This window comes from Buteo buteo, chromosome 4 (assembly GCF_964188355.1).
Source record: "Buteo buteo chromosome 4, bButBut1.hap1.1, whole genome shotgun sequence".
Lineage (NCBI taxonomy): Eukaryota > Metazoa > Chordata > Aves > Accipitriformes > Accipitridae > Buteo > Buteo buteo.
The window spans coordinates 22,300,750-22,315,700 of NC_134174.1; the positions used below are offsets into that span (position 1 = coordinate 22,300,750).

Consider the following 14,951-nt stretch of genomic DNA (forward strand, 5'->3'; position numbering starts at 1 on the left):
ACTCTCCACTTACGTTCTCATGCTTCATGTGCTTGAGCAACCTAAGCTCTCGGTAGGTCCTCCTCGCGTGAATAAGGGACTGAAAAGGTCTTGAAAGCTTTTTTACTGCCACCTTCTGTCTTGTTTTGGTATCATAAGCTGAACTAGAAGAGGAAAAGAAAAAGTCCACGTTGATGGCATGTTCTACTTCAAAGTTCTCAGCTCGTTCACTGGAGAAAGCTGTAGTCTCTTGGGGGCCCTTACCCCCTCCTTTGCTCTCTTTCACCTTCTGCTCAGGGACTGCAACCGGGGGACATAGTCAGCAGTAACGCTGAGTATTCAGAGACAGCTCCCTTGTTTCCATCTAGCAAATTACTAACGCTGATGATAATGTTCCAGACTCATCCCCAGGTAACCCTTCCCCATATGGCAGGAAAAGTAAGCAGAGAATTAGCTCCATTAGTGCAGCCCCAAGGCAAGGCTCAGAGGGAATATGGGGATCCAAACTCCGGGTCTTACTGAACAAACTGGAGTCTTTACTAATTAGAGGAACGCTGCCATTATGTCTAGCAATATTAATTACCTATGTGACCATTAGCTTGCTAGACAATAGCGCCATAAAACTGGTCTCAAATTAGGATGTCGACATAGCCAAGGCCATACTGTTTCCTTGGGAAATGCTGGTAACAAGTGAACAACGGGTACATGTCTTATACTCCAGCACACAGATCCTGCTGACACACAGCATGCGTTTAACTTCATGCAGATGGAGATGCCCTGCTGAAGAGGACACTAAATATACACGTCACCATTTGCACAAAAGGGAGACCCACTGTTTTTTGTGCATTAGAAAGGCACAACAGGCGACACATAAATGCTGCCTGTTATGTAGCACAGGAATAAAAATCATCCCTGTATGTGTTACTTCATGACACTACACAGTACAATTATAAAAAGATTCAACTTGCTACCTTCTCTTATGAAGAAAAAAGTCTTTAAATTGTTACTCTTATCCATTAAGTTAAAATTGTGTTCAATTTAAATACCTTGAAATTATCTGTTTAAAGTGGATAATACTATCTAGGCTTGCTAGACAGCATTAGCAAGCCAAGAACCCTCAGACATGTTTATCTTACAGAAATTTTTTGGAGTTACAAACATGAAAATTCGGTAACATGAAAAATGCACAGAGTAGGATGACAGTCACAGACACACCAAATGCTATTAGCTCCTTATGAACAGTGTTTTAGACACTCCTGCAAATTGTGGTAGGAGACACCTGCTAGAGACAAAAAACATTGATTGTGCATGGAATAGCTCCCAAACTAATACACCAAGCTCCAAGTAGGTGGACTTCTATACATATCTGGTGCTCTGCTAAAGTCATGAAGAGCCAAGCAAAGAGCAAAGCCTCTTTATCTACAGGCAGCTGGAGGACAAGGTGGTGTTTTCTAATGAGAAGCAACAAAGGATATAAGCAACAAATGGGCAGGAAGAACAGAGTGGCATCTGAAAGGTGACAGTGATCCAGTTATCCTAGAATTCACCCAGCCTCTGTGAAGCCCAATGCAGGGCACAGTCCAGCAACATTTTTATTTGATAAAACCAGAGTAAGAAGAAGGAGATTTAATCAACATGTTTCTTGCAGGCACCATGGAAGGAGTGAGTCACTCATGAGATAAATGAAATAGATAAGCAGATTACTTAGCTAGTTTCTTGCAAGCATCACAGAACTGGATCTTCAGGGAAATTTTAAAAGTGTACAGGGTTGTGGCTTTGCAGAGCACCACAGGAAGGGCATTCCCCAAGCAGAAGCAAGCAAGCATAGGAAGGAGAAGACTGGTATCACTCTGAGGACTGGGTGGAAGGGATATGACAGAGACACTTGTTCTGACAGTAGGGTAGAGACACAGTTATTCAGGATATGAGGATGCTGTGTTGCTCAAATACGTGGAGCAGCTCAAGGAATGAACGGTGTGAGAAGAACTGACAACAGAGATATCTTAAATTCCACGTGACTGGCCACAGGGACAACATGAAGGTTGCACAAGTAAATCTGAAGAAATAAAAAGGAAGCCAATGCTTAGCTGTTAATGTAAGAAAGATTAGATATAATTGCCTTGTGTGTAAACCTGGCCAACAAAGCCACTGGAGAACACTGCCAAGTCTCATAAATACATACTCTCTACATCCTTTCCAACTTTTTTCCAGTGGAAAAGGAAATGTCTATCCAGATAAATAAATAACATTGCCCAGAACAGCAGTCTGTGCTTAACATCTCAGCTCTTCTAGTAATTCACAAGCCTTCCCACTCATGCTTGTACCGGTTTGTGAAATACTGTGTACATTATACAAGGCTAGGAGGAATTAGGTTTTAAATACTGTTATCACGATAAACATCCCTATCCTCCCAGGTCTAAGGTCAAATGTGGGTTCCAGTGGTTTAAAAACTACTGATCTTTAAGATGGATTGCTTTTTACCCTCCATATGACTCAAGGCTGCAAAGCTTTCAGACGGTACAAAGCACTATTTTTTTTAGCTTCAGTAATTCTTATGACAGCAGCTTTTTAGACTAAGGATGGAAGCACATAAGGAGAGAGGGGGGAAAAAAAAAAAGAAAGAGAAAACAAATGGCATCTTGAGTCCTGGGACCTCCAATGGGAAATCGTGAATTGAAGCTGCACAGGCCAGGGACTGACTTGGTTTAAATGAGTTCCTCCGCAGTCAAGAAACTGCAGCAAATGATAATGAGAGAGCTAATGCCTTCAGGCTCTTTCTTTGCCTGGTTTACCACCATCATAATTCAAGTTATTAACAGTGAAGCATTCAAAAAAATAGATTTCATGTTATTTGAACTCTCGTTTGTCAGATTCAAGGATGACTTGCATCTGTGATCTCTGCTACTGCCTCTGCGATCACATTTTGCAAGTGGCAGGCCACTGCCTGCAATCCTCCCCATGTACATTTATGCCTTTTATTTTAGGCTTGGTCTCCCCCTCTTGCTATTATATCATCACAGCTGCAATCTGGGTTGTCCCCTGAATCCCTCATCGTCCCCCAAGCACACCGTTAAGTGGCAGGATGAACTGCTTCCCTTTCTGTGTGATTTCCCCAGGAACGTTCAGCTTTCAGAGTAGTCCCTGCATAGGACATCTCTGGTCCCAGTTACGGCAAAAATATGGGCCCCCCTGTGCTTGGCACCTGCAAACCCTTCCTTGGGGGCCTGTAACCAGCCCAACTAAAATGATTCAAAACAGCTTCTTAAAAAACCAACCAAACAAAAAAAACCAACAACAAAACAAACCCAAGCTGCTAACTAGTTTAACAGGGAAGAAAAGGGTTGGAGGCCCTCACCTTCCCTTGCCCCGCATGACACCCAGCTCACACCCTCCCCACTCCTGCATCGAGACTGGAGAGGGCTTCTCTGCCAGTCTCTTGGTGTTTGCGTCACCTCACAAACAAATGCTGGTAACTTTACAGTGCCTTTTTCTTCTGCAAGGTTATTTTCTATGGGCTTCAGCTTTGGCCAACCACTTGTGTTTATACCTGGTTTATATACTCACTTGTACCTGGAAACAAATCATCCTTCCAATGGTTCAGCTACTGTTTCCTGAGTTTCTTTGAAACTATTTATTCTGAGGTGTCTGACCTCTGATTATGATGTTGCCTCATGTAGCTGGACAGAATAGTATGATGGAGATAAACTTTGATACTTACAAAGGGATATCGTCTCCCATCTCTAATCTGTTCTTTACTGTTAGCATTTCATTTGTTGTAGGCAGTGAAAATAAGTATCATCAGTGAGTATTTCTGACATCACCATTAAGCAGCATGCTCGCATGCCTCAGCAGAATAGGGGAACACCACTTTAGACAGACTTTCTATCATAATTTAAAAAGAAACAAAATTATTACTATTTTTTTTAAGTTACAAGAAACAACTTTGTAACAATCTTAGCAATAGCTTTTTCAGATATGATCATTCTTGACCCAGAACCCTTCACAGTTATGACACATTTTTTTGCTATCTGTCCTTTCCAAGATCAAGGATAAAAAGCCATTATTCTGCTTACAGGGATGGCATCATTTTCACACAGATTAGAGACTTTTGCTTAGCGTGATTTTCAATCATTGCTTAAATTAGACCTACCTTTTCAGAGTTGTCAACTCCTATATTTAATAATTCTATTGAAGTTCCACTAAATGAAATACATAACTCATTATATGCACATCTTCCCAGTTCCTAAGGTTTCAGAGAAAAGTTTGGATCATAGGAAGCTAATGCAGTCCAAAAACTCAGGAGGCAGAAAGCACAGGATTTTAACAGCTTCACGCTAACTTCATGACTGTTGATGGGGCATGGATTTTTGGTAGCTGATGTTTATAAACATGGCCATACATACAGTCTTTTCCCCAGTATCCATGGTCAGTTTATCCTCTGTGGTTGCAGAGCAGTAATACTGGACAGACAAGCCATTCATGTGCGCAGCCTGCTCAGACCCTTCAGGGCTTTTGGGATTAGGAGTACACTATTCAGCTATGGCTACTTAGCCTTCAGGATCAAATTTGCTTCCACAGCTGGAGGGCTGCCTGCGGGAGCCCAATCTAACAAACCACGCATGGAGCCAACTTGTATCCTATTTAGTAAACTCCAGTATCCAATGCAGGAAGAACTCTGCCTGGGATCAACTGGTCCTCTTGGACTATAGCCGGTCCCTGAACTTCCCAATGCTTTGGGCTCAGAGAGGGCTTATTAGTTGGGCACAGTACTACCCATAATGCCTGGAAAAAGTTCAGCTTGAGCGCAGTGTTTGGTCTAGTAAGTTCTCTTCATTCCTGGAGCCAGATGGGGTCTAGCTGATGCAGAACGAGGGCATGACCCAAGCTGGTTGTACATGGTGCCAGTCTTGTGCCTGCAGTGAACTCCCCATTTGCTGTAAGTTACCTGTGTCAGCCAGTATTCCATCCCCATCACCCCAGATAACCACGAAGTTTTGGTTGTCTACAAGCATGATTTTATGCTTCTGGAAGCATTATATCTGTAGAAATAATTAGCTATACTTATTTTAAGTGATTCATTTGGGGTTAAGTGCAAAAAATGCAGAGAAGACTAACTTTCCTATTTATTTTATATAATTCAGTGTCCCAGCTTGCGAGGCTGTTACCCCTCCACCATCAGAAGTTTGACAACTGGTTGGACACACTATACCAAACTTGAAGAGAATGCTGTACACAAGCAGATCCTTAAATTTGCTCCATGTGATGATGAAACTGGGTCTGAGTTTTCCCCATATTGTTCTAGGCTTCTATTTTTATTTCTTTCACTGCAGCACAACACACGAGTTTCTTTCCTTCACTGGGTCACATTCCTTCAGAACATATGAATATTCCCCATTACATGTAAGTGTTAAGAGAAAAAACAAAGAAAAAATGCAATTCATGCTCAAAACACAGGCTCACATGGACAGAACTTTACTGCTCTTGGTAAGAAAGAAGGTAACATCCAGAAAACAAAATGGAAAGTACACAGAATTTCTGCCACATATTTAGTACAGCCACAACTTCGAGCTCTTATCCACAGACCCCAGCATCCTTTCATGTACCCACTGACTCCTTCCATTACAGGAGAGATGAACCTCCTTGTGGACACATGTCCCCTTAATTTGTAAGATTCTGAGTTCCTGAGAAAAACAAGTAACAGCAGCAGAAGGGTGTATGTGAGCAAGTATTGAGGGGAAGGAACGAAAGAGGGGTCAACACACAGAGAACCTAATCATTGAGGTAGGCAGCCCTTACTGCAATGCGCATTGGTGAGCGAGACAGAAAAGCAGGACACACAAGAACCCTGCCTTGGGACATTTTTCTAGTGCCTAATCATATAATCTGGGTCCCTCACAACTGCAGTGAATGATAACCCTTTTTACATTTCTCATAAATGTCATGTAAGTGAATGAAAGTCATCACGTGAATGACACAAATTTTGGGGTTTGTTTGCAAGGCTTAGTTTGTGAGCTTTGTCTTCTGGGTCTTCTCCAGGATCTTGCTCTTCTTTTTTAAACTACAACACCCCCACCCCCACCCCCAATAAATAGAGCTACTTTTTATTGAAATACAGAATAGTCTTGAAAAAAAACCACACACAGCATCTATCCAATACCAGAAAATGGACCATAACAGCTGCTGGCAGTGCAGCAAGAGAGCAACAGAAAAAGGCCACCCACGGTAAGCTTAAGTTAAGCAGCAAAGTAAACCCAGGAAACGGTTCATTTGTTTCTTCTTTATAAATGTTTTCTTACTTTATGCAAGTTAAGGTTGGTGATTTCCACCCTCTAAGAGCTAGATTTAAGATACAGAGTGTGTTTATTTACTAAACCACACAAATCATGACATATATGTGCATCAGAAGGAAACCATAACGAAAAATGAGATGGTAGCAAGACAAAAGGTGGGAGGATGAGTAATGGGCAGCTGTGAAATGACATGTTAATCTCCTCATTAGAGGAAAAAACCCCTGCTTGATGATGACAGGTTATTGTATTGTAAAATTACATCCCATCACTTGGATATTATTACAACACACCATGCTGAGCACTAGCATCAATTGTTTTGGCTTTAGTACAATCACTGTCAATTATCTCAGATTAATTTACCACTAAATCTAAATACAAAAGCACAAAATATCTCTTACATATGCAACATAATTGTTCCATAACCAACATAAAAATATGTACATACTTTTAAGCAGACACTGAAAAATATTAAAAAATAATTGCTATCCATATGTTTATGTGAATACATCACCAGTCTTCTTTCAATGTAACAATATGATCATAAAAATGCTGTATTAGCCTCTGAATCCACAAGCTATTCTTTATTTTCTGTTCTGTCTCTTACATCTCCACAGTGACTTAAATATTCAAGTAACTTTACAGAGGAGCAGTCACACTTTTCTAGGTGAAGTTATAAACAGTACAGCTTGTATCAGTGGGAATGATGCATTTAAAATCATTCTTGTGAGAAAAAGATACAGAAGGCTGGGGTCGTAAACCGTTAGCTTCTTCAGCATGTGTAACCAACTCACGGATACTAAAATAATGTCTTTTAAATAGCCTACAAGCCCAATGTCAGTATATAAACAAGAAGATCTGTCAGCTGCCACTAAGCCAGTACACTGCTAATAACAAGTGTATTCTATTCAGCATTTCATTAGAAGACAACTGCCAGGTAGTTATAAATTGTGGGCTTTGAAGCTACAGCTAGAAATGCTTGTGGTTAATCTGGATATAAAGTTTCACGTGAAAAATACCAGTGCTTTCAAATACATTACATAAACCTAAACAGACAAAATCTCACTTACATTCTTGTCCTCCTTTTTCCTATTTCTCCCCCACTTCTCCTTCAAATTTCCTGTTTTCTCTCTCTACAGTGGCCAAAATATTAAACGGTAGCAATTTGTTCCCAGGTCACGTAGGGCTTTTGAAATGTCCTCTCTCCCTTCCTGACTGTACACACAGAACTAAGATACCGGATTTTTGGTACCAACTAGCTAATAGGTTCTGAAATTGCAAACAGCTCCTTGGGAAGCTGGCCCTAAGACTTTAAGGACTCTGGAACAGGGACTGTGTCCCCTAGCCAGTTGCAATCACAATCACGACTGATGGCAGGAGAGGAAAGCAGTTAGCTATGCCACTGCTGCATCACGTGGTCAGGAAGGTGCATATTATAACAAATTACTTTGAAGTAGGTATGGAGGAGACCCTCTGCAGAGAACTTTTATTCTGCTAATATATTCCTACAGCCACACAGAAGGCTGTAATTCCATGGTCCTTGCTGCCTTTCTGCCACAACTGGCTCATCTCGTGTCTCTCACCTCTCTTCCACCCCATGCTTCTTGTCTTCCTAAAAAAGATCTCATTAATTCCTCCTGAAAGAAAACCTGCACAATACAAAGTGGTCTTCCCCACTTCTTGACTTGCCTTTTCTCCACTCTTCCTACAATTCCCTCTACCACCCTCCTCACACCCATACAGGTGTTTCTCATCTGCTCTCAAACTACTCCACAGGCTTTGTGACAGCATCCTACATAGAGATCTCTGTCACAGCCATTCTCAGCCCTTCTCATACTTCTCCACAAACACCTCCTTCCTGCTTCAGCCTCCTTCATTAAAAGCATTCTTAGACATTCTCATTTAAAATATAAATCTTGACTCCACTAACTACCATCCCACTTCTCTTTCCTTCCCAAAGTCAGTAACTACACCGTTGCAACAGCTGGAAAATACGCAGACTGAAACTGGACAAAGGAACGATGAGCAATCTGCATTCCATCCCAGTACCCCAACAAACCCACTCTCAACGAACTTTCTAGTGATGTCTCCCTGGCCAGTGCTCAGAAACTTTCTTCCATCTTCCTTCATGTATCTTTTGCAAAATTTCTTGAATTCTTGACCTCCCTTGGCTTTGTAGCTGCAAACCCCATTGTGTCTTCATTCCCAATAGCTATTTCATCATGTTCCTCTGAGGGTCTTTCTCACTCTGCAACATTTTTTGTTGCTTCACTTCTTTTCATCCATTCATTCTAGCAATGCTGCTGCAGAGATCCTCCTCCTAACCTGCAACGTTGATCATGCAGCTCCTTTTATTTAGTTCTCCTCCCTATTGCAACTGCACTTTCAAGGTCTTGTTTCTAAGTATCATTATTACATACACTCACTCTTAAGGGGTGTCCTGCCTCTGACTGGATTCTCTTATCAGCCTTCATCTCTCAGTTTGCAAGCAAGTGTTTGAATAAGGGTTAGAAGGGCTCATTGTAAATATGCACAAAACTAATGAAAGGCTTCTAAACTTTGCTTCTGAACGATGTATACCAAAAATAGACAACTGATAACAGATCTTGGACAGCAGTATTTTAACAATATTGTTTGAAATGTTTCCAATAAAATATAACCATAAACATATGTAGGATGAAGTTCAGCCCCTGTATTTGCATTGGAAACAAAAGACCTAATCTGAAAGAGGAACAGCCCAAAGGGAGTCTACTGAAATCAACTGGCTCTACACGTGCTTGGGATTCTGCCTTTATCCTGTAGAGATCTATGCGGTCTTCAGTTTCCAGCTGTATTTACATATAGCAGGTGTGTGTTACTACTACTCTAGAAGTTTATCTCAGCATTTACTGTTTAAACTAGCATGCAATGTTAGTGACACATATCATAACTCCAGTAACCTGATCTCATAGTTGAAATCATATACTTAGTATCACTACAAGTAAGTAAAAGGTCCCTTCAAAAAAAACCAGCCCCAAGTCATCAAGTACAATCTTGGATGAAGGAAGTTTTCTCTTTTGTCAAAGGCAACTAATATCAGCTTTTAAAAAGCCTCACATGCTAGTGAGTTGTCTCAGCACCTTCTTAGAGGTCCTCAATGTGAAAAAGACAGTATCAGCAATGTTATGTTCCAGTCTTGCAAACTACTGCCCTTGAAACACTTGAGTGACAATCTAACCAGAAGCACAGGACAGGGTTGATGTGGGAAAGAAGGGGTTAAGCTTCAGGATTAAAGCCTTCCACTTCTATTTTTCCACTTGGTACTTCCTCACAGCAAAACAGAAGCCTAAACACCACCTGACCTTCCCCCATTTTTACTCCAAATTAGCCAGGACAAAAACTCAATGGATCTTAAGCACGTACTTAAAGTTAGCAAGGAAGAGGGACCTGCTGAAGTGCTGCGCTGTGTAAATGACTTAAGGCAGGCTTTGCTTTCCCGCTTTTCTTGAACTGAGGCCTGTGCCATTACACTCTGACTTAGCAGGCCTCTTTTTTTAAAATGTCTTATGTCACCTGAGTTGGTGTTAGGCATTTCATACTCTTAAATTAAAAGAGACTGACTGCATGATGCAAGTACTGTTGATGCCAATGGCCTCTGAGGAAACAAGGCAGGAGTTTCTGGTTGGGAAGAAGCTCTGGACTCACTTTGGTTCATCTTGCGAGGTCTGTTCTATCCAAGAAGGCAGAACACAGAGCTTGCAATATGCTAATGGGAAACAACCTGTCGGAGAGATCAGAGACAGCACACTGCAGAAGGCCGTCTATACCTCCCAGGCAAAAACAGGACTAAGTAGGCTGCTGGCATGAAAAGAGGCATACAGGCTTTAAAAACAAAACAAAACAGGAGTAAACAAAATATCTATCCACATTACATAATTTGTCTTATAATAAAAGGTCTTTAAAAAAAAAGAAGAGATGAAGAAGCTCTTTTGCAAGCAGGTGGTAATGCCAGCTCCCAGAGGAAAAGGCAGACAGGTACCAAATCACGGTGGACCTACCAGGTAATACAGCAGAGAGGCAGAGATGCTGCAGGCCAGAGGTCCAGTTTATAAGCAATATCACTGGGACAGTTGAAAGACTCAAACACAGTCAGAATTCTTATTTAAAAGGCAGAGTCACAAGGGACAAGAGTTTAAAATGCAGTCTGACCCGAGACATGAATTGTCTCTTTTCTCTAGAATTGAAAGGAAACTGTTGTAGATGAAGATTACCTTGTGAAAGTAAGCTTGCTTGCTTCCCATCTAAATGGCTATCAGCTTAAACGCTGCACTTAAAACCAGAAATGTTTTTAAAACTCACAATTAGCAGGGATAGCACCTGGTCTATAAGAGTCAACCAGCTCTTTGACCTCTGAGAGAGAGAAATCCAACTTTGAGGGTGCACACTGTGAAAATGCATTTTTCAAGAAAACTTTAACTGAGTTTTGGCTTGAGGAAGAGTTAAAATATTTGTCCAATATAAAAAAATCCAACTTGATAAGCAAGGCTATAGCACAAAAAGAAAACAACTCCAAAAGAAACAGTTGTGCATGTAAATTTGATACTTGCTAATATGCAAACAGCCCCTGAAAAAAGAAAAATTAACCAAAATGTACTGTTGAAGACTCCATTGATCATTTTAAACGTAATTAAACTACCATACACACACCCCACAATCCCACAGGGCTTTAGGTTTTTTCCCCGAAATTTAAAAAAAAAACCCCAAACCCTGATCTGACAGCAGCAAATGACAGAACATCCACCAGCTTGAATGGACATAGGAAAGAGCCCAGGTAAAAGGAAGCCCTCCGCAGAGTTAAAACACAAGAGTAATGCCAAATGTACTGCCAGGGTGAAGTACTTGAGGGAAAGACCTCACAGTTCTTTCTGTGGTTCACACAGATGCTGAAGCTCAATTTTGCTTGGCAGTATGGCTGAGTTCTTCTGAGGATTTCCAAGAAGGACTGTTCTTTGTGATGTGTCATTAAAAAAGTGAGAAAAGCAGTAGAGCTCATTATGCTAAGGAAGGTTTGCTTTTTACACATATTCCACATCTAAATTAAAAAAAAAATAAATAAAAAAACATACTGGAAAGCACTGTGCTTTATATAGATGCCTCTTTAAAAGTGAATCTCTTTTAAAACAATAGTACCTATCTCTATAGCACATTTCATGCATCTGCATATAAAAACTAACCCAAACATGAATTCTATTAGACTTGCAAAACGTCAATAAATTGGGTCAAAACACAGCTTCCTGACATGAACTCTTCTATTGATTTTGAGCTGCAAGCAAAAAATGGGCAAGCAAAAGTTAGCTTAAATGCAAATATTTACAATATGTTTCTTATTACGAGTTATCCCTTCAGTTGCACAAGTCTATCGGATGTGACTGATAGTTTACGGTAAAAAAGGAAAGGGTAGGACTAGAGAAGAGTTTCACTGAGGTAGAAAAAGATTCGTTACAACAACTTTGTTCCTGTTTTAAAGCCAGTGTTTGGAGTTCAGGACCTTGGCTTCTATTCAGCAAAGCACTTAAGAATTTGTTTAATTCCAGCGGTTTCTGTAAGACTTAAATATGTTTTTAGATATTTTACTGAATAGGAGTACAATTACTCACAAAAGCAATATAGCGTATTACTCAAGGGAATGATTGTGTCTCCTGGGTCTCCTGGGTAAAGCACATGCACACAGAGTGAAAAAAAAATCAATTTCAATAGACACTAAAAATAGATGGCTTTTCTGAGAGATGTGAACCTTTTCCTCACATTCAAGCTTCTGTTTGGGTTTATAGTTCATCGATGTTAACAAGGCTATTAATATAGAGTAATATTTTATTGCTGTACTCTGTTCTTAAATGTATACTTTAGAGTAAACCTTTCCCATAGCATTTTTCAGTCTCCATTTTAGATCCCAGTTCCTAGGCTTCTCCATTGATAAAGTACTAGGATTTCCTTAGCTTTGCAGACAGAAAAGAAGTACAATGAATTAACAACACTAACAGTTTAAAAAAACCAAAGCACCAGCTGTGCTGCAAGCGAACCACCACATGTTTTCATTTCCTTCGCAATTTCTCAAAAGTCTTGACATCTCATTACAAAATTCAGCAGAGTAGGTCTTCCCCTTAAAACTATGTCAGCATAAATAGGGAAAATAACCAGAAATGCAGGTTCAATTGGAACACAACAATAGTTTCTCTCTTACTGTATATCCAGCTCCTAGTCTGTAAAATAAGAGAGGAGAGGAAAGTAAACTAGAATTTTATAGTCTAAACAGACTAGGTCCTTGTGAAACTATTCACATCAGATAGTCACAGGACTATACGCTTAACCACAATGGCAGGTACCGACAGTCACACAGTATTTGCCTAGATTTCCCTGGTGCAAGCATAAGTCTGAAATAATAAAGAGAAGAATTCAGAGATAGTTCACACTAGCCCTGAATGTTTCTGCTGATTGTTGGAGGTGTTTTAAATGCATATTCCCAGTTTACATGCAATTGGGGCATCTCACAGAGCTAGAGAAGGAAGCAACAAATACGAAACTCCATAAAAGTTCTCTGGTATCTGACTGTGAAGAGAAAAAAGCAAGCGACTATTGCACAAGTTTAGTCCACGGCAAAAAGTTAAGTTCTGAAGAAATCTTTTTTTGTGTAGTACATTTATTTAAAGGCCCCTTATGGATTGTTTTTACATAATTCCACTTACCCAGCTTACAAAAGAAACACGATTCTTTTTCAGAACCCCCTTAAACATCGCCATTATTTCCAAAAATTGATTCGAAGCTTTTACAAGCAGAGTTAAGTGTGCATCAAATACAAAAATAACGGCCCAATCTGCACTGGCAGTTCCCGAAAGTGCAAACCTGACGGAGTGATGATCAAAGACAAGAAAAATGTTTTAGGAGAGCGAGGACTCTACCAACCCTCACGCAGCCCTACGACGCCGAAGCCCTCGGGCGGCGATCTGCCCCGACGGGCGATTCCCCCGAGGCCGCCCCTCTCCCCCCCCCGATCTGCCCCGACGGGCGATTCCCCCGAGGCCGCCCCTCTCCCCCCCGATCTGCCCCGACGGGCGATTCCCCCGAGGCCGCCCCTCTCCCCCCCGATCTGCCCCGACGGGCGATTCCCCCGAGGCCGCCCCCCTCTCCCCCCTCAGCCCGCCCTGCCTGACCCCTGCCCTGCCGGCACGGCCCCGCGTCAGGGGCTCCTGCCATTGTTTCCCAGGGCACAATTCATCCTCGCCGTGGGCGTCCCGGGCCCGCGGGGGCTGTCCCGCTACCCTCTCCGCCTGGACGGTGTTCCCCCATCGCAGCCCGCCGCCGGGGACAGGGGGGCCGGGGCCGCCGGGGCCGCCAGGGCCCGCCGCTGAAGCTCCCCCCCGCCCCGGGCCGGCAGCAGGGAGAGCCCCGACAGCCCTGCCCCGCGCCCTGCCGCTGCCTCCCCCTCCTCCCCGCTCGGACACGCCATGACTGTGCAAGATTCTCGGCTTCGCGGCAATTTTCGCTCCGGCGCGAGCAGCGACAACCGACGAGCGGCCGCTCGCTTCCACCGGCGCCGGGGAGCGGCGGCGCCGGCCCTGTGAGGCGGGTCGGGTGGGGGTGCCGAGCGCGGCCGAGCGCGGCGGCCTGAGGGGGCAGCGGCGGGAAGGCCGGCGGGGGCCGCCCTCCGGCGGCGGCGGCGGGGGGCCCGGTTGCCCGGGTTACGGCGCGGCATGCCCCGGCCCCGCGGGGCCGCCGGCCGGGGGGCGGACGGGCGGGCGAGCGAGCGAGCGAGCTCCGTCGCCGCGCCACACACCCCGGCTGCCCAGCGGACACGCCCCCGCCCCGGCGCGCTCGGTGCCGGCCCCGCTGCCGCCGCCCGGGCGGCCCCGCTCCCGCCCCGCTCCGCGCACAACGACCCCCGGCGCTCGGCGCGGGTCTCGACGCGACGCGGGGGCCTCCCGGCGTGGTCTGCGCCCGCGGGGCGGCGCCGGGGCTGCCCCCCCCACCCCAACACACCCCCCCCGCTGCCGGCCGCCCGCACCTGCCGGCCCCTCCGCCGCCGCCCCGCACCTACCAGACGGAGCCGTAGGCGCCGGAGCCGACGGGGGTGAGGTTCTGGTAGCGCTGGGGCACCTCCCACACCGTCTTGTTCAGCTCCTGCCGGTAGAAGCCGCCGCGCTCGGACATTTTCCCGGAGCCGCCGCCGGCGGCAGCGGCAGCAGCAGCGGCAGCCGCCCCTCAGCCGGGGCGGGGAGCGAGGCGCTGCGCGGCCGGCGCCGGCGGGGAGGAGGGACCGGCAGGGGAGGGGAGGGGAGGGGAGGGGAAGGGAAGGCGGGCGGCCGAGGGGGTGGGGGCAGCGGCCGGGGCCGGGGGGGAGCCCGGGCGGGGGCGAGGGGCGCCCGGCGCACAGGCCCGGGAGCGGCGGGGCGGCCGCCGGTGTCCTCCCGCGGGGCGGGGTGGGGGGTGGTGGGCCGTGGCGAAGCGCCGATCCCGCCCCGGAGCGGCCGGCATCGCTGCCGGGGCGGCGGCCGTCACCGCATCGGCCGCCCCTGCCCGAACGTGCGGGAAGGGGCCCGCTGCTCCCGGCGGGCCCGGTCGCCTGGCCCTTCACCTAGCATCCTTCGGGCTTCGTAAAGCCCTGCTGGCACCTCTCCTATTTTGCCACGGCCACCTGAAGCCCCCCCCCCC

General features: G+C 45.0%; 1 protein-coding gene across 2 annotated transcripts in view; it reads right to left on the reverse strand.

Annotated features, from left to right (window-relative positions):
* Window positions 1-14,547, reverse strand: part of MAPK11 (mitogen-activated protein kinase 11) — a 32,992-nt gene extending 18,445 nt beyond the window's left edge. For both annotated transcript variants that reach the window (XM_075024962.1, XM_075024961.1), the window contains exons 1-2: window positions 14,338-14,547; window positions 14-143 (exon numbers count right to left, since the gene is read on the reverse strand). In XM_075024962.1, coding sequence (XP_074881063.1) covers window positions 14-143; window positions 14,338-14,450 — 243 coding nt within the window. In that variant the 5' untranslated portion in view covers window positions 14,451-14,547. The remainder of the gene's footprint in view (window positions 1-13; window positions 144-14,337) is intronic.
* Window positions 14,548-14,951: the final 404 nt, after the last annotated feature.